General features: G+C 34.4%; 1 protein-coding gene across 6 annotated transcripts in view; it reads left to right on the top strand.

Annotated features, from left to right (window-relative positions):
* Nucleotides 1-17301, top strand: part of LOC145252724 (uncharacterized) — a 104011-nt gene extending 86710 nt beyond the window's left edge. For 4 of the 6 annotated variants that reach the window (XM_080112575.1, XM_080112574.1, XM_080112570.1 and 1 more), the window contains 6 exons: nucleotides 625-693; nucleotides 8309-8545; nucleotides 10950-11058; nucleotides 11252-11329; nucleotides 12851-13191; nucleotides 14254-17301. In XM_080112575.1, the coding sequence (XP_079968701.1) occupies nucleotides 625-693; nucleotides 8309-8545; nucleotides 10950-11058; nucleotides 11252-11329; nucleotides 12851-13191; nucleotides 14254-16842 (3423 nt within the window). In that variant the 3' untranslated portion in view covers nucleotides 16843-17301. The remainder of the gene's footprint in view (nucleotides 1-624; nucleotides 694-8308; nucleotides 8546-10949; nucleotides 11059-11251; nucleotides 11330-12850; nucleotides 13192-14253) is intronic. The other 2 variants (XM_080112573.1, XM_080112572.1) reach the window with 1 other exon arrangement.
* Nucleotides 17302-20604: the final 3303 nt, after the last annotated feature.

Here is a 20604-nt window from a genome sequence, read left to right as displayed (position 1 = left end):
AATAGTTACTTGAGTCTCTAGCAAATAAAATTTTATAGAATCAGCAACGCATAACATCTTGACTGACTTGATTCTGTTATTAACATTAGTTTCTCTGATTCTATTTAGAATCAGGTACTTGCATAGGCGGGATCACGTGAAGGTTGGCAGCAATCATAAGTGAAAGTGTTGCTATGGAATGTAGCGGATTCAAACTTAAACAACCAGGTCATCAGTCTGCGTTGTGGTTCTCTTCACCTCGGTCACCTCACCTTCAATCTATGACAGAAATAAGTTTAAATTCAACTAAAGTTTAAATCCGTCTTTATCATGAGAAATCAGTTTATTAATCAGTAATTTATCCTTTTTTATAAAATCTGTGCTCTTCAATCTTGAATTATGCCTATAAATTTTCTCCTCCAGTTTTCTTTTTTATTTTTTTTTTCTGCCGAGTTGAATGATGAATTTTATCTTGTCATCTTTATGAACAAGTGCTCTGATAGATGTGCACCAAAAATTGTGCACATGTGCATTTTTCTTTTCTTTTTTTTTTTTTGTTGTTGTTGGGTTATGGCTATGTTTCTTAGTTGAAAATACATTATCATCTTCGGTTGATTGCACATTGTGGTAACCCTCTATTTCCAGCGTTGTGGTTACCACCCTCTGCCGCCGGTTGCACATGGCAGCCCCCGGCACTTTCGGCTCTCACGTGAGGTGAGTAAATATATATCTATCCTCCTCTCCAAGCCTGCCTCTTGTCTTTTTTTTTTTTTTTTTTTTTTTTTTTTTGGCTGGTCTTGATAATGCTACTGCTATCATCCGTGCCATCATCCTCTTTTATTTAAAAAATTTATTTTTAGTTCATGTGTAACGCGACTTTTTTAACTTCGTTGCCACCGCTGCTGCTACTGTTGTTGTTGTTGTTGTTGCCGACCAACAACCTCCCTCTTCTTCTCACTACACTACTAGTTGTGTTTTCCAACTCCTGGGATGCTAAAGTTGCTCAAATTTAATTTGGTTTTTGGTTTCATTTACACCGCTTCTGCCTCCTTCCTCCCCCTCCCAATTTTTATTCTATCATATTTTTTTCATATTTTCATTTCAACTTTGGTTCATTTGGCATGCTTTCCTTATTGATCTTGTTTGTGTAGTGCATAATTTTGATAGACATCAATATTTTCTGGAATGTCTGTCATTAATTTTTTTTTGTGTTCAAAAGGCTTTATATACATAGCCTTTTATGTTGGTGTGTGGTTTTTGTTTTTCTTTGGCATCTGTTTCGTACAATTTTGGTAGTAATGATCTTTTTTGGCTAATCTTGCTTTGTGTGTAAACTTATTTTTGTTTGTCCTGTTTAAATAATTTAGACACAACCTTTTTATCTCATTTTTTTATGCACTTAATACTTTTCTTTGTGCAACATATTTTTGATTTCATACATTTTTTTTTTTTTTTTTTTTTTTTTTTTTTACATAAGTTAAAATCTTCTGATAATAGTGAAATTGGTTGTACATGTGAACTTGAAATGATCTAAAGTTATTCTATAAATTGCAATCACTCGAAAGGCCCTTAGCAGATCTTTGTCATATATTTTTGCACTTAGTGAAATATATAAAATGTTTTGCCACATTTAATATCGATTATTCAAGATATCTAGAATATATGGAAACTGTCTGAAATTGTAAAGATTTGTATAATCATAATGTTATATGCAGAAGTGTTTTGAAAATTTGCTCAGTCCTACCCTAATATCACACTCCTGTATGCCACAGGTTTGATAATATACGCACTGACAAGAAAACTAAAAGTAACTTTTGGTTTTCTATGCAAACACGTTGAAACTTTAAAGAGAGTGTAATCCTCTCTTCCTGGGTGTATTGATGGGCAATTGATGAAGTGGATGACAATCATCAGGGAGGACTTAATTGAGTTCTAAGATGGTCACTTTGCCATTAGTTAACCATTTTGTGTAATCTTGTTTAGGATTGCCATGCATAGGCTGACATGGTTCAGGGTGTGATACAGACTCCATTATGAAGATGAAAATAGTATTAATTTAAAGTTGATGAATATTAGTTTCTTTTAATATATATATATTGAAACATAGTACTGAAAATAATCTAACACTGAAACCCAGAAAACCAAATTATTAAATGAAGAAATCTTCGCTGTGAAGATATCACATGATTTTCAACAAACATGGAATAATAAAAAGTTGTTGAATATAATTTGAGATTGATAAACAAAGTAAAAATTCAATAAATTTCATTGCACTTATCTTTCAAAGTTGAGTGCATGCTTCGGGCTAACTCTAAAAACTGAATTTGATGAAATAAAAAAGAAATAGGAATAAAAGCTTGATAGTGTGTTATGGGCTGGGTCTAAAAGAACATTGAGTTCCTCATTAAATCCCAGGCAACACCAGGGTCTTCTTGCTAGGTCTTGAATATTTTTACTGTGATTGAAATTTCAAGTTGTACCGATTGGTCTTGCCGCCTGATTGCATGAGACTGTAATCATTGTCTGTACTTTTACTAATCCTCACATGTGAAATTTCTTTTTTTAATTTTATACAAATCTTCAATTTTAGTTTTTCATATTACTAAATTTCATAATTCCTTAATGCTTTTTGCTCACAGTGTGTAATGTTGGCATTGTAAGAATTACTATCAGATGGGAGAATTCTAAGCAATCTTTCTTTTTTTAAAAATGAGATTCAAAAAAACTCTTAGGCTGGCGTACAAAAATCAGTTCAAATGTAAGACAGTGGTAAAATGGATCTTTTTTATTTAGTCTGGTTTATTCTTGCTGTCAAGTTAAGAATAACAGTTTGTTTGGTCTACAGGAAAGAAACCCCTAGTATTTATATGTAATTTATTTTTATTGAGGGTATACTTTAATTAAGTAAGGATTTTTTTTTTTTCTTTTAATGAGTCTAAGAAAAAAAAACTTATATTGGACCGTGTAAACAAAAAAAAATAAATAAAAAATCCTAAAACAGTTTGGTGTAAATGATTTTCTTTGTTTTTAAAGTCAGTTTGTTTGCTTTAAAGTAAAAACACAAAACTACTGTCAGGAAAGTTAGAATCAAAATAAAAATGTTAGATTTCATTAAATAGTCATTAAATAGTCCAGTTAATTTTAATTATAGGCAGAAAATTAAATGTATAATGAAAAAAATCGCTGTAAATGAATTCACAAAGAAAATAATGGGAAAAATTGAATACGTATGAAGTCAAAAGGTTTTGGATGGCATGAAATTTTTTGCATTTGTAACAAATTATGATTTCTATAATGAACAGATGATTATTTTTTGTGAATAACTGGAAAAGCCTCATTGGATCTGAAATCAATAAGTAGTAAAAAATATTCTTTTCAAAGAATATAGAAAAAATTCATAAGTGACTAGTTCATCAGAATCAAATATCGATTTGTCATATACAGTACTAAATGTGATTGTGTGTTCTTTGATCCTAGACTGCACCTAACATCTCTAGTCAGAGTTTTGTTCTGTTGTCTTAGTTTTTTTTCCTTCTGATAGCTGCAATAATGAGATAAACATAAACCCAAAAGAAAGTAGAATTGATTTAGCTTCTGTCACATGCTTCCTTTCATGACATAATATTCTGTAATGTAATTGCAGTTAGTCTGGTACTTCTAATTGAATTTTCTACTACTCTAACCTTATGCAAAAACTACCATTGCTTGACATTTTTTATATGCCAATGTTTAATCTTGTTACATGAGTTTGAAATTCCAACTGATTATCTATATATATAAAAGCCAAACGTCTGTGTGTATGTATGTATGTTTGTTTGTAACGCTAAAACTTTTGAAAGACGGAACCAAACTTGACAAATTTGGTATCATATTGAAGCCCCATCACCCGGATGACAAATATCGAAATTTCACGTCAAACGGACCACTAGAAGTAGGTCAACTGATCAGTTATCTTCGAGGGGGGGCCCAAAAAAAACCTGTCATTATCTATATATATAAAAGACAAATGTTTGTTTGTAACGCTAAAACTTGAGATGAAAGATTCCTCTCCCCTAAGAATAAAACATATGTTCAATATCTGCTTTTGTTTTTTCATTGTTTATACGGTCTCGAGCAACGCCGGGTAGCCCTGCTAGTTTATCTATAAGATAGAAGATAAATAAACTTGAAGATGAGGATGCTATCAAGTTATGATGTAATTAGCCAATTTGAGAAATAATCGTCATTGATATATTCCTAAATCATTTATTAAAAAATAAAAAAAATAATTAAAACCTTTTTTTAATGAAGAATTCTGTCTAAACTTTGCGTGTTTGTATTTTTCTTTAATTTCTAAAAATGAAACCCCCAAATTCTACCTGTATCTTTAGGTTTAAGAAAGCAAACTCAAATCTTAGTCTTGTCGTTCCATATTTTGTGATTTTTTTTTTTTTTTTTCTTTTTGATTGAAAGCATATTTCTATTAGATGAATGCCTTGAATGCATGTTTTGGGTTGGGTGTGTCTTGTTGCTTTAAGGGGCTGTCCTTTTACATATTTTTGGTTTGATTTGCCTGTTCTTATGGCCAATCCACTTACTTAGTTATTTAATGCCAGAACATGATACCTATTGGAACTAATACCTGCTGGAAGCAATTTGCATTAGACAAAGCGCATCTCTAAAATTGTCCAGAAGGCTGTCTTGACATCACTCAGCAAAACCTTTGTTAGCCGCTCTTCAATCCTCTATTTAAAACTATACACTTATGGTAGGATTACACTTAGAATTTACACCATTAGTTTGAAATTGTTGCCAAGACCATTTGGAGACCGTTTCGAAATGTGCAGCCAAGCAAATATTCTCCATTAGACACTTGCCTTACTCGGAATGTTTTGTTTTAATGGACTTGAATTAATTGAAGTTTTCGAATCTTAAACATCCCAACAATTTATTGATCCTCTCGCCAAAAACAACCACCATCATGCAAAACATCTTGTCCCTAACACCTGTGGACAAACCAAAAAACAGTTCTCATGATTTTTATTAAACATTTTTCCCATTCAGAATTGCTAAAGTGGGGAACAAGCTGTCTGTATCAGTTGTTCGCTGCCAAGATATTGTATACTTTTAAACTGTCATGCTTCTTGAAATTGGACAAGACTATGCCAGGTGCATACCTAAGCACTGTACTACATAATGATGTTATTATCTACACAAGTAGCTATTTTATGTATAACTGAGGAAGTTGGTTCAACCTTTCCCAACTATTAATATGTAAATGACTATAAAAGATGGGGCAATTTTTTTATAATAAGCTTGATAGGAAGATGAAAACAGGGCTGAGGATGTTTCTCTTCCAACACTGTATCGGTCACACAAGTCATACATTCATTCTTGCATGAACAGAAGCAGCCACCCTGATGCACAATTTTTCATGTCCCACATACAGTAAGAATGTGTTGAATTGACCCCGTGCCACAAAAATACTAGAATGTTGGCACTATGAAAGAATTGACATCAAGGAGGAATTTATGGTGTATTTTGTGAAGATGGTGGGTTTATACCCTAAAATCTAATACCTATGTACAATAAAGACCAAAGCAAACTGTATATTCACATACAAAAGAAATTGATCTGCAACTGATCTGTATACAAGATCGAATCTATTAAATGTTTGAAAATGTTAACAACCTAAAGCATAAAATTATTTTACCAAAGTAAATATAGTCAGCATTAAATAACCCAAAAGGTGTTAGATTGATATGCTGTAAAATAAAGGATTTGAGCTCTACATAGTGGATTTCATAGTCCATACATTCCAGAATAAATAGGGAATGCTCTATAGATTGGTTATAAAGAGGATTGCTCCACTGTGATCAGGAGAGGATTATAATGGCTACCCAAGATCAAAGATTGATACTAAATGCTTTTAAAAAGTGATCACTCATCACTGATAACAAGTGTAGATTCTGCTGCATAAAAGTAAAAACTGTAAATGGTGTGTGTAAATATCTCCACTGAACCATCTGTAAAAAGTTGAATATCGAATGCAGCAAGTCTTGGGAACGTATTCCAGAAAGAACAGTTGCAAATAAGTCGTACACCATCCACTATGACTATGCAATTCCTACAGCTACATACCTTGAAAACAGCTATTAAACATGTTAATGGGACAAGAAGAGGCAATTTTAGAAGTTAGTATCCTCAATGATGCGGGGTCAAACAGAGCTGTAGGGGGGGGGTAAAGAAATACCAAAGTCTTATGTATGACATGAAAATAAGCTGAAGATCTCCAGCATTATTATAGGGGTCAACTGTATCCATGAAAGAATTTAAAAACTACCTGGCAGGTATACCAGTTGAACCAAGTGCAAACAAAATACAAGCACTTGCACGTAAATAGACATTTACAGAAAAAAAAAAAAAGGATGCCTCATATTTAACTTTGGTAATCTAACAAGAATCAGTGTGGTCACACAAGTCATTCATTCAGTGTGCCAACAGGATTTTGCAATAGATGCCATGATTTTGATTTCTTTTATATCCACAGTAAATTAATTTTATTTCTCAAATTATCTTTAATTTAATCTTATATTATTATTGGTTCGCTTAGCATGGTGGTTACAGTTTGCTAATGGACTGCAAGGTTAGAGTTCATTCCTCAGTCAAGTTATTCCAATGAGTCAAAAATGGTATTTTATGGCGCCTGCCCCTCCTCAAATGAGGATTGAGAATAAGTAATGTAGGAATGCCCTACATTTTGATGTAATAAATAGCCAATGAACAAGGTTGTCCTTAACTATGGTCAATTAGTTTTTTATATTACGCTGAAAGATGATTTTTTTTTTCTTTTTAACACAATTGAAGTGTGATTATAGTTTTATCATATCTAAAAGTTAAGCTTTTTCTATCAATAAAAATCGTAATTTCGTTATGTGTGCAAGTTGTGATCTGTTTCACTGTTGATCAAAATAAATGCATGGATATAACTTTCACATGATTTTTTTCAATATTTGTAAACGAGTGGTTTTTATATGAAAGTCTATGATTATTTAATTGCTTGGTTTCTATAGAATCAGTCACATAATTTAAAACTTAAAAAATCTTGCTTTGCTTCTGTTTTTTTTATTGTCTAAAAGAAGTAAAGTATTCTTTTTCTTGGTTTGCTTTTTGTTTGGTTTCAATAATTTTTTTTTTTTCTTTTTTTTCCAATAATCTTATAACAACCTTCCATGTTGATTAAAATACATGCATAAGGTCTGGTGCTTTTCTATTTTACTTGTTTTTCAATTTTACACTCATGGGATTTGCACAAAAACAAAATCAGATCTTTAAAAAAAACAAAAAACTCTTCCTTTTTTTTTTTTTTCTCTTCTATTATATTGAGATTGATCGTTGCACATCGTAGCATGGCAAATATTTCAGTAATCTTACAGTGTACTTAAACAGCTGAGAAATTGGAAAATAAAAATTACAAATAACTCCGACCACACACATTAAAATTTAATTTTCTATCTATGCATATACTTTAGTGTGACAATTGATGGTAACATTTATTACCTCTGAATTAAGTTGATTTATTGAATTGTAATTTAAAAAAATTTTTTTTTTAACTATTACTTAACGTAAATGAATGAGGTGGTTTTACCAATTAGACTTCAGGTTAGTGGTAGGCAAGGTTTTTTTTTTTTTTTTTTTTAAGGAATAAAATCCCAACAAAAAAACGCAGGGTTAAACTGCCATTTTGTTTCTTGTGTCGAAAAAGAGCTTTAAATGGATTTTGCTTTTGCAATTAAAAAAAAAAAAAAAAAAAAAGAAATATAAGGTTCAGAACATTAAAAGTTTAGAGGTTGGTAGAAAATGAAATTTTAATGAGTTTGGTAAAAGTTATTAGTTATTTTCCTCGGCTGTTATCTATATTGCAAGATTACCAATATTTCCTCACATTAGTCATCACTAATCTCTTGAAACCATTCCATCTTAGATGCTATTATCTCACCCGAGCCAGATATTCAGTTTTTTTCATCACAATTTATTGTCATGATTTGTAAGATAAATGTTGATATCTTCCAAAATAAAATTTTAAAAATGCCAGTAAATAAATCATTTGTAAATATTTTCAATTACTGATTTAAAACAAAACAATATTTTTATGCTAATATTTTTTAATGTTTTGTGTAAGCATAAATTGTTGCAAAAAAAAAAATACTGCTGAAATCAATCGGCTAAGAAATTTTGTGCAAATTGTTGCATAAGGACGCGAAGTGAATTTCTAACATTTTAATCTTTTCTTTTTTTCTCCAAGCTTTTTTTAATTTAACATGTCATCCTTCTTTTTTATCTGTTTCAGCTGAAAGAAATGTCTCAACTTGTCAACAGCATTGACGAAGAAGAGGAAGAACAAGAAAAACAACCAGAAGAAAAGAAATTAGCAACGGAATCAGAAGATTCTGCTGCTCTCACTACGACTCCTCCTCTTCTTCCTCCTGCTGCTGCTGCTGGTGATACGTCTGTAAAAGAATCGAAAAGATCCTGTAAGAAAAAAGCTGAAATGGAACCAGTTACTGCAGCTCCTGAGAGGAAAAAGGTATTTAGCACATTTTTTTTTTTTTTTTTATCTCCAAAAGCAAACAGAAATCCTATCTCAATCCGGGATGCAGATTTTCATTTTTTTTTATTTGCTGTTGTTATTATGGAAAAAAATTTCTTTGCAACGTTTACTTTGGTCAAGTTGAGTTTATTTCTTTCTTGGCTTGCACTACATCTTAAAGCATGTTCACCCATGTACGATGATCATGAGCAAGGTTGCACAAGATGATTAACCAATTAAAGTTGAGAACTAATTCAAGGACTCCATCATGGTTGTTGTCCAGATCATAATCTGTCAGACACACTTGTGCCACCCAGACATACAAAGGATAACATTGCATATTAGCTCATCCTTCAGATGATGTCCAACCACTGTCCAGTTGCTGCTGCTAAAGTATCTGGCCACTGTCTAGTGACCAGATACTTTAGATTGAGGTGTTCTTGGAGAACTGCGGTTTTTGAGACACTGTCAACATGCAAGTTTTGAATAATTTACTTAGCAATTCAATAATAAACATTAACAAACTTGTCAAAATGATCGCTTCCACTTTCAATAATGACCGTATGACTATGCATGTGGAAAAATTACAGGCCCCCTCTTCCTTTTTCTATTTGAAAAAGTTAGTATTATGTATGAGTGTACATTTTGGTAAAAAAAAAATATAATAAAAAGTAATCATTAACATTTGAAAGATTTTATTCATGTGCAAATGCTAAAGAATACATTTATTCTCTACCTTGAAAACGACTTATACCTGATCTACATGATCCTAGAGAGAGGGATAAAAGATGACATGGAAGCTGCACTGATTAACTTTGATTAGTTCAAAGCTTTTGACAGGATTGATCATCGCTTCCTAGCATCTGTTTTAGAGACCGCCAGTTTTAAATTGGACTTCCGCAAATGGATCTCCGTACTGTATCACATACTGACAGCAGCGGTACAGGTCAAAGGAAAGCACTCAAAATCTTTTGCCAGTTGGTGCATCAGGGATGTTGCCCCTGCTTTACGTGCTTGTGTTGAAGGCGTTATTTTGCAAACTGCGATGTGGGGAGGCAAGCTTGATCCTTCACGGAATCTCTGCTTGGTGGAATGCTGGCCAGTCTACACGTTCGCTGATGACATCACCGTCTTTGTGTTATGCTTCCAAGATGGTAACAGTACTCACCTGTTATGAAACAATCACATGGGGCCAAAATCAACTGCAGCATGTCGGTTGGTCTTCGGTTGGGTGCCTGAAGTGGAGTCACCACCCTTCCAGCGCCTTTCAGCCGGACAGAAAGCTTGGTTCAAATCCTTAGCGTGTTGTTCGGATTGGGCCTCAAGCTCGAAAAGAATTGGTCAGAGATGCAGTCAAAGGTTGATACATCAATCGATTCTTAGATTCCAAGTACCCTTTCCTTAAAGAGTAGAGCAGAGGCATGTACCACTTGCATCTTTCCTCTCATCTTGTACCGACTGGCTATATTGGCCCAGAATGCATTACCCGTCAATGCCATACTACACGGTTCTGAATTAGTGGATTCATCCAGATGTCTCTGTTGTGGGACTCCAGTAGAAGAAATGCCAGAACCTGATTACTTCACAGCAGTTTCAACAATTCATGTCAACAAAGTGACGGCCTGTTTCGATCCTGAGCATTCTCACTCGCTAAACGTATCCTAAAAGTAGTATTTTTCGCGATTCTGGCCCTAGCAACAATGGTGGTGTGGACATCGCATCTAAACGAGAACTGAGGAGCTGAATCTTTCACATGAAGTTCCTGCCTCTGTCAAACCCCAGACCCTCTAAGGTAAGCCTTTTAGTTAGTCAGTGAATAGGAAACCCCTCCTCTCAATACGAAATCTCAAAGATGCCCACTCCGCAATTTTTCTTTTTGCCCCTGGCCTCTGTCAAATTGCATTCATCTTGGAAGGATGTCACTTATTCCCTCTCCTCCCTTTTTTTTTTTTTTGTTTTTTTCCCCTCTCTCTCCTCTAGACTTTACCCCAATTAGAGATTGGCCTTCTTGGTTTTGGTTCCAAATAAGCCGAAAAACAGTGGGCAGTCTATCATTTATAAAGGGTTACAGAGGTCCAACTAACACCATTTTTTTATCTCCACTCCATAATAAAAATGAAATTATTCTCAATAAAAATGATTTATTTATGTATATATTTAAGAAAAAAAAAATTGGGGAGTCTTAAGTAGAACGACCCTTAGAGTGAATGTGGTATTATGGTGATTGAGCTAGGAAAACAGACAGATATTAGGTAAAGTGACAAGGAAAACTATAGACTCCTTTTCCCACACTTTTGAATAATCTTGTGCCTAATTTATTTTATGACTATTTTATAATTATTGTAAAAAAATTTTAAATGAATGAATTTTTCAATGTATAATATTTACTCGTCTTTTTCAGCCTGGCAGAAAGCCTAAGGATGGCCGCAAACGAAAAATCACACGATCAGCCACAGAACAAGTACCAAAGAGATTAAAAACTGATGACGCAGTAACAAAAAAAGAAAATGGTAAATTTTACTTTCTTTATTTCTTCCTTTTTCTTTATTTCTTTTTCCTCTTTCTTCCCTTTTCTCTTTCTTCCCTTTTCTCTTTCTTCTCTTTTCCCTCTTTTCATTTTTATTTATTTTTTCTCTTTTTATTTTATTTACTTTTTACTGCCTGCAGTATTTTTTAAAATAAGTGCTTTTCTCCTTTTGATAGGTCCTCCTGAAGTCAGAAGAACCCGACGATCACATCAGCTTGCCAAGATGTCGAATACATCTCCAGTAAAAGTACCTGGTAAGTCTCTTCTATTGATAATTATTCATACGTGCAAAGTACATTTTTATAAACCAGATAATTTGTCTTTTCTTGGCCACAAATGATTTGTACAATGTAAGCTAGGAATTAACCTTATGCAGACATGGTAGATTCTCATGGTTAGTCTCGTTTCTGTGGCTTTTTTTCTTTTTTTTTTTTTTTTTTTTTTTTTTTTTTTTTGGTTACTCAAATGTGTTTTCAAAGATGACATGACATGCAAGCTGTATTCAAAATATGACTCCATCGTTGTCTCTATTTTAAAGACAGACCCAAGATCAGTTTTTAATGTGGGATGAAATCCACCTTCCAAGAAAAGTGGCACTCTGTAAATTACCTCATTCTAAAAGGATTTCTCCTTCACTAAGGACAAGAAAAATGAAGTGTAGTATCTGTTCTGATGCTGGCCAGTCGATAGGTTTTCCTTGGTTAAGTCTTAGAATCATTCAAGTAACTGCCACTGTATCTTGGTTTATCAAAACTTCACTGTAGTCGTGTCATTAATCTTCACATGGCCAAACCATCGACGTTGGCAATTGGGGAAGGGTTAAATACTATAGATATGTAGCAAATATCAATTTAAGGGTCACCAATCGGATTAGTCTAAATGAATAAATGCAAAAGATTTTTTTGGTTTTGTTATTTATCATTTTCCTCCTTTGCGGTACAGGTTTGAGTCTGCCTGCCTACTACCATTTTTTTTTTTTTTTTTTTTTTTTCTCAACACTCACCTCCGTGCACCCAAGCTAGTAATAAATAAAATAAAAATTCAGGTTTGAACTGTAAAATAACAATCGTAAATATAATTTGATAATAGGGGAAACATTTCTTCATTAAATGTTTTAATTTGAATTTATTTTATGACGGAGGATTTATATTAATTGTGCCATATTAACAGGTGGCCCTTTTTCCTTAAGATTGGATTGATTTTATAGACATAGATACACAATACCATATGCATTAAATTGAAACACAATATTAAAAAATAAATTGTCCATCACTGAAAATAGTAATCTACCAGGAAGTAATCTGCAAAAAAATTTTAAAACAAAGAGAAAAAATTACATATTTATAAAGAGAAAAAGGTTCAATTTTGTTTATCTTCAAATTTAAAAAAGTATAATAAATAAATTCATTGAAATTAAAGAGAATTGAACTATATTTACCAGTTTTTGCTCACTAAACTTGTTTATGATACATATTATACTGCCAATAACATGGAACAATAATAGCAAATGAAAATTGGCTTATCAGAAGCAAGGTTTGTCATCTTTAAGGGCTATTTTGATCTGACTTTGAAAATTCAACAACTTCATACATATCTTTATATAAATAGCTATAAAACATGGAGTCCATATTTCTTCCAACACTACTCAATAAAATTTTCTCTATTTTTTAATTGTACAATAGTTGTTTGATAGACTAAGAGGATAAAAATTGGAAGTATTTTTTTAATTGTCCCGAAATGTTTTAATTGTTTGGTTTTCTCTCATTGTTTTCTAGACTCTAAAAAGGTTTCAGAAAATTCCCTTGGTGATGCTAGTCAAACGACAGCTTCACATTCGTCGCCAACTGCAACAACAAAATCATCAACACCATCACCATCAATTAATAAAAGAAGAGGGGGAAACTGCAAAGATGCTGCACCTCCTGCTCCTCCACCTCCACCTGCTGCGCAACAAGAAGCCTTAAATAAAAAAGAAGAAACTGCACCACCTGTACGCAAGAAAACCCGAGGTTGGCCAAAGGGTCTCAAGAGGGGACCTCCTAATCCTAACAGACGGCCAAGACCAAAGCGTCCTCCCCCAAAGCGTAAAGGGAAGCGGCGTGGACGACCAACTAAAGTAAGGCTTTCTTTTTTTTTTTTTTTTTTTTTTTTTTTTCTCTCTCTCTTTAGAAAAGGTTTTGTTTAACTTTTATCAGAGCTACATAGTTGGTAGTCCAAATGTAAAACTCTGATTCTTGCTCAGACTTCACAAATCTTTCATTGTTAATAATTTTGTATACTTTACTGCATAATCCTCTAGCATCTTTGTACACTTTTTTTCTTTATGCATAAACGTTCCATTTCGTTCAGTATTTTCCCATCTTTCTACCAAAGGAAGCTTTAACATCGCTGCAGTTCTAATCAATCCAGTGTTTTGGAGACCTACCACGAGTTCTTTTTACCAAGAAATTCTTCACTAAATGCTCAGTATGCATTTCTTTTCACAATCCTTTGATGATGTTGCCAAACCAGTAAATTTTTTTCTTGATAACTTCTTCTAAACCCAAGAGTTTCATTTGCGTTATCCTACATCGATTTAGGGGGAGGTTTTGCTCACTAGTATTCTCGGACATTTTCAAATATATATTCAGAGCATTTTGATTTTAAAGCATATCTTTTTTTAAGGCAGTTTTATTTATTGAATTGTTTTTAAATTATACAATGCCAAAAGCAAAATTTTTGATTATTTAGCATTTTTTTAAGGGTTGATTACCACTTAAGAATGATACTTGTTTTTTTTTTTTTTGTTTTTTTTTTTGTTTTTTTTTTGTTTTTCTGGATAAAATATAAAATTTCTAAATAATTTCAATTAAAATGTCATAACATGTTCAATTAAAATGTCATAACATGTTCAATTAAAATGTCATCATAACATGTTCAATTACAATCTAGAATTTATGGATTATCTTGCATGTGTATGTCTGTTTTCTGTGATATTATTTATTACTGATTTGTATATTAAGTTTTAATTTTCTCAAATAACATTGAAAATGAAAACAGAAATTGTCGCAAATGTAAAAAGTTGATAAATTCACCTTAGCAATATTTTTTTTTTTAATTGGTCTAGATCTAAAACCTGAAATCCGACAATTCCTAACATGAAATCTGTTTTACTTAATCATTTTCTTTCTTTCTGCAGATGATGCTTCAGAAACTTGAAGCTGAGGCAGCCGCTAATGTTGCCAATGAAGACAGTATAGACAAAGCAGGAGAACAGGAACGAGTGCAGGAACGAGAACAAGAGCAGCATCCAGAGCAAGATGAAGAGCAACAACAATCACAGGAAGGTGACAAACCAGATGAACAGCCGTCACCTGTTGAAGAGGAAAGTCCTGAACCAGAATCGGAAGACACTCAGAACAGCAATCCAAATGATGAACCATCCAAAGAAGAAACGTCTGATAAAATAGCTGAGGTGGACAAAGGGGAGTTGTGTGCGAAAACCACTGAAGAGGAAGGGGAAGAGCAACAGCCTTGCGTGGAACCTGCTATAAGCCGTCAAACAATAGTCTCTTCCTCTGATGATGACGACGACGACGATGATGATGACAATGAAGAGGAGGGGGAAGGGGAAGAGGAAGAGGTAGAAGCACCTGTGGAAGAATCAGTGATGTCTCCTCTTGCAGCATCCACTGAACCCAACTGCCTTGACACTGTGCCTGCCTCACAAGAGAATCTGAATGAGCTGCAGAATGCCATCATTAAGTCTCCTGAGAACCAGCTTGAATCGGATGATGAGAAAGATGACGACGAAGATGATGATGCTGATGATGAGGAGGATGATGATGATGACGACAACTTGAGTAAACCTGACAACGAGCATTTGGTCAACCAGTCAAGTAATTGTAACCACCATTCTGATGGTGGTGATGCGGATGAAGAAGAGGAGGATGAAGATAATTCTAGTTCGGCTGAAGAGGAGGAAGATGATAATAATAATACTAATGATCACTCGGATGTTGAACTTGAACCTTATACGCAACCAGAAGCGATTGTCAGTGATGTCGATGATAGTCCAACTCATTTGACGCCGCCAATCAGAAGTCCTTCACCGGAAGAAGAATCTCCAATTTCATCACCTCCTTGTCCTTCTCCAACGGAAGATGTCACCTCGACTCATCAGAAAAATATTGATAGAGAAACCAATGGTGATGCTGATGAGAGCAATGATGAAAGTGATGATGATGACGATGAGGAAGAGGAGGAGGAGGAGGATGAAGAGGAAAAGGAGACTAAAGAAATTGTAAAAGAAAAGCCCGGAAGTCCTGTAAAACATCAGATAGATGAAGATGAAGATGGTGAAGAAGAGGAGGAGGAGGAGGAAGATGAATCTGAGCCAGAGGTTGAAGATGGAGGAGCTCTGCCTTTATCTGAAACGGCGCCACGATCTTCATCTCCAGCTACTGCCGAAGACATATCTGCTATCAGAGATGATGAGTTATCACATGATTCAATCGATGATGATAATAGTCCTGATGCTGATATCCAAAGCGATGATAATTTCCAAGACTTCAGCAGTGATAACAACACCGCGCAGGGACCGCAGCATTTTGACGATGTTATTGTTAAACAATTGCACAAAAACTTTGACCAAATAGAAAACAGTACAACAGGAGATTTGGGTACTGACCAAGAACTTGCGACCCAACAAGAGAATAATATTAATATGAACAGTTTAGAGGTCCCGTCTTCGGCTGCCTCTGCAACCTCTCAAAACCCAGGTTGCAACAATGTAGGAGGAGTGTTTACACCTACTCCTAGCAATACAATCAACAATGTCACCAACACAAATCTTTCAAATGGGGGATTTGGAGCAGTGGACATTGATGTCACCCAACTTGGACTAGAATCACCCACATCGATAAGCAGCAATGAAATGCCTGTCAGTTCTGTGGAAACAACACCCACTCCAAACTTTCCTGACTGTGCTCAAGTGCAGAGTTTTTGTAATAACTCTGGGCCTGGACGTTTCATGGATACAGTCAACTCCCCACAGCCGGTGAGTAGCACTGGTTCCTATATGCCGCCCAACACTACGGTCAACTACTGCCCCTCTGTAACGACATATACTGCTCCTTCCGTACTCCTGCCACAGAATACACAACGGCTCAGCCACACGTCGCCGCCCTGTAGTATGCAGCACGCCCGACAAAGTCCAAACTATCAGACGAACGCAAGTTGCAGTCTGGCAAAACTGCAGCAGTTGACAAATGGCATAATGGAAATCGTCCCCGAGAATACAATGACCCCACCCCCAAATCTAACGCCGCCCCCTGTGAATATGACTCCCCCTCCAACCATGGTACGAAATATGGCAACCCCTCCAATCCCCACTTTACAACCACAGATGAACCAACAATATAAGCAATTCCAACGCCGGCCGTCTAATGTCCGCAAAAGTCCTAATGTGCCGAATGTGACAGTCAATCCAAACATGACGTTCGCCCCTAACGTGACGATCCCCCAGTCGGGCATGATTGCCCGCTGTAATGTCTTCAATGGCTATCGCATGCAGCAACCAATGATCAACCCAGCTTATATCTCCAATCCCAGTTTTATAAACCAGTCCCAATTGCCAGTACAGATGAGTGTCGTCAATATGCATGGGAACCAACCATTTCAACAACAAATCCAACCATCACAATCGAACAATCCCGTCTATACGACGTACGGTTATCTAAATGCCAGCCTCTCAGGACCAACACTCAATATGAATATGAGGCGATAGGAAAGACACAACTTCTGTACATAGTCATTAATACAAAGGTCCATGTCACTCCCAAGTTGTGTTTCAAAATTTAACGTGGTCCAGTGTTTGCTTATCTTCCTTGCCCCCCACCCCCCTCATGGCAGGAAATCTCTGCTGTTGGCAGCGCTGGCCGCGACTTTTGTTGCATCATTCGTTGTAAATATCATCAAGATGCACTCATAAAACATTGTCATTAACATTTGCAATCTGACGAGATTTAAATGTACAGAAGAAGGCAGCAGAGCCTATGAATGCAGTTTGTAAAAAAAAAAAAACAAAAAAAAAACAAAAAGAAAAAAGACTGAGTTATATTGTCATTATTTTTCTTTTCTTTTTTTTTCTTTTTTTTTTTTTTTTTTTGGTCAGACTTTAATCCCTTCTTCCTAAACTCCTCGAAATTTCAGTTTTTGAGGAATAAAAAGTTTTTTTTTTTTTTTTTTGTTTTTTTTTTTAAAAAGGAAGAAAAAAAAAAAAAGGAAAAAATACTTTTGTAGTGTTTAAGTCAGATCTGATAGTTGGGAAGAATAAATAATAATAATGAAAACCAAAACAAAACACAAGTGACCTATGTATAATTTTGTGCTCGGGAGATGGGATGGGGATGGGTGCTTTTGGGCATCTCATGTGTCCAGTCTGTTAACCAGAAGGGCCCCTGGAGAAAATGTGTTGTGCTGCTAGGTAGTCTATCGTGTGCTTGGAACTAGTGAACTGGATCTTTATGGTGAGGGGCTCCATTTCCTCTAACACCCCCCCCCCCTCCCCGGCTTCTAAACTCTGGCCATTGTCCACTTTGTTGCTGCCAATGATCTGTGGGTTCCTTCCTTCCTCTATTACGTGGACCAAGGCTAACTTTCTGTCATTTTGTTTGTCTAGTTCTCTACTCTTTCCTCCATGTTTATATTTAATTTTTCTCTCCCCTTGAACTGGTCAGCCTGTATATTTTTGATTATTCAAATCCCCCATAAACAAAACAGATTTAATCCGACAGTTGGTTTGTTTTAAGAGGTTACTTCTTAAAATATCAATTTCACTTGTAATTTTATTTATTTTTTTAAGTTTGCCATGATTTCTGAATCCTTCCAATCGATTGCTGCTTTGTTACCCTTGAACAGGAACTCTATTTATAACTGAGAGTATACAGCATGAAACTTTTCCACTCTTTGGCCACTTGTGTGTTGATGATGGCTCTCTGTACATCCAATGTAGACTGTGTGTGTACGTGACAACTTTTTGCTCTTAGATTTACAGTCAAAAATCTAAAAAAAAAAAAAAAAAATGTAAATTTTAAAACCTATTTTAAAGATTTTAGTTCGCTTTACTCCTCCTTGCAGTATCTTTCAATCTAGGCTCCTTGCGATGCAGTAGAGAAGGATCCCCACCTTACAAAAACATTTTCAAAAATCTTGTTGCCTTGTGTTAACAGACTTAGTAAATCTTAATAGAAACCTGTCTGACCATAAAACAAAATCCTTCTACCATAAGATATTTTTTCTGTTATTTCCCCCCCCCCTTTTCTGTCTTTTATAACTCTATGGGTGGCGGCTGCATTTCTCCAGCATAACCCTAGACTTTTGTCTTCTAAACTGTTTAGCTTCACTGAGTGCCTTTTGATTCTAGAACCTCTCAATTTTCATTCCAAACTGTTGTCATCTTCCATTCATAAAAAAAAAAAAAAATTACTAGCAAATTTTTTTTTTTGCCTGTTTTTCTTGGTGCATACACACAAGCAACCATTCTTTCTCCGGCATGTTAGCTGGACTGGGGTTTAGATCAGCCACCCTCTCCTCCCCCTACCATTCTTGTCGTTTATCTATCATTCCTTCTACGCATCTCTAGCTGTTGTCATATTGACAACATTGGGAACTTTTAGTCCAAGTAACCTTGCTCAGTTTTCATATGTAAAAGTTTACTTGCTGGCACGATAATATAGATATTTGATTTTTTTTTTTTTTTTTTTTTTTTTTTGTGAATGAAGGCTCTGTGCAAGCTGGTTTGCAACTGGAGTGTCGTCCCCCATCTCCTCCCCCACCTTCCTCCTCCTCCTCTTCTGCTGTAGAAAGGTGCTATACTAGGGACTCCCAACACTCTTTCCCCTCCCCTCCTCCTCCTGTTACCAAATAAATTTTATATTTTGGGTTTCAAACACACATTTCTTATTTACTTTGGAATAATTATCGATTCTGTCTGTATTTGATTACACCTCACAAGTTGACTTTTCAAGAAAGAAAAAATACCGAATTATCAACACAGATTCTTGTGTTTTCTTCAACGGGTCTGTTAAAGAATAATTGCAGCAAAGAATGTCTCCAAAACTGTTCTATTTTTCAGTTTTCATCTTTAACAATTTGCATCTTTGAGATTTTGGTTTTCTGAAGATTCAAAAAAAAATTTCTCCAAGTTAATGCCATCTAGTCATGTGAGAGCTGTATTTCAAAAAGAAAAATTGTGTACATCATTAAACAAAACAAATTGTTAACTTTAGGGGAATTATGAAAAAAATAATTAACATTATTTCAAACTTTATTACATAGGACACATGAAATGCAGACGAAAAACCATCGTGATATGTGAAAAAATCCTTTGGCTGCTATGAAAGTGTAGTATCTGCTTTCACTTACAGAAGTGAAAAAAGTTTTAGACAAAGACAATATTTTTTATTTTTGTCTCGATTCAGACTGGGACTTGGATTTTCCTTGCATTAAAAACTAACCTTGGTTCTAATATCGCCTTCCTGTCATCACAAGTAAATGAAACAAAATTTTCCAGCATTTCATGTCTCCTATTCAAATTGCTATTATTTAGTTTTTTTGTTTTTTAAATAAGGCAGAGTCATCTGATTCCTCTAACGTTAATATTAATCAAAATTTCTCTTAACTTTTCTTAAATGGATTCAAAACATTGCCGACTGCAGTTATTTATTAGCAGACCTATTTATTTATTTAAAATTTGTATGCATATCTTGTTGTTTCAGAAGGAATCATCTTAAGAATCATTTTCATCGACAATTTATTTTGAAATGTTCAGAAACAGATGATTTGATTATACTGGTTAAAAAAAAAAAAAAAAGTCCTCTGCTCTCTAGGAAAACAAAAGAAACAAAACAGGTGATTCTGGGTAACTTCAAGCTGTTAAATCCAAATATGGAGTGAGTTTTGCCTAATCAGATCAAGGTTTCTTACTTTGGAAATTGCTATTTGGTGCTTATGCAGTTTAGCAAAGATATTAAAAAAAAAAAAAATTTTTTTAATGAAGATAAAGAAAAATCTCTATGTACATGCCCATTATGGATGAAGTTTAATTTGATCAGATAGTTTTTTTTACAGAGGAAAATCAAATTTTATTCAGACCATCTTTAGCTATGGGAAGTTTGTCAAAATGCACATGAAATTCTAGTAATTTTAATAAATTTTGAAAGAAAACAAAAATACCTAAAATTATTCAAAACCAAAAGATAATCTCTACAAATTTTGACAACTCCATTTAATTCTTGAAGTTTTTCTCCCCAAGATAAAATTGCCAATATGTCTTCATAATTATCTAAATCAAATTTAATTTTCCTCTTACAAAAAAACTACTTGATCAAATAGACGTTTTTATTTTGTGAGAACTTAATTCCATAACAGGCACATCAGAGATTTTTCATTAGCAGAGATGTTAAAAAAAACAAAGATAAACCGCATAAGCACCATATATATATTTTTTTTTCATATATTAACTCAATTCGTTTAAGAGGACTATGTG

The sequence above is a fragment of the Euprymna scolopes genome, chromosome 29 (genome assembly GCF_053919585.1).
Source record: "Euprymna scolopes isolate OS-2025 chromosome 29, ASM5391958v1, whole genome shotgun sequence".
NCBI classification, from domain to species: Eukaryota; Metazoa; Mollusca; class Cephalopoda; order Sepiida; family Sepiolidae; genus Euprymna; species Euprymna scolopes.
The sequence above is the reverse complement of the archived record's forward strand: the minus strand, read 5'-3'. Positions and strand labels throughout refer to the sequence as shown.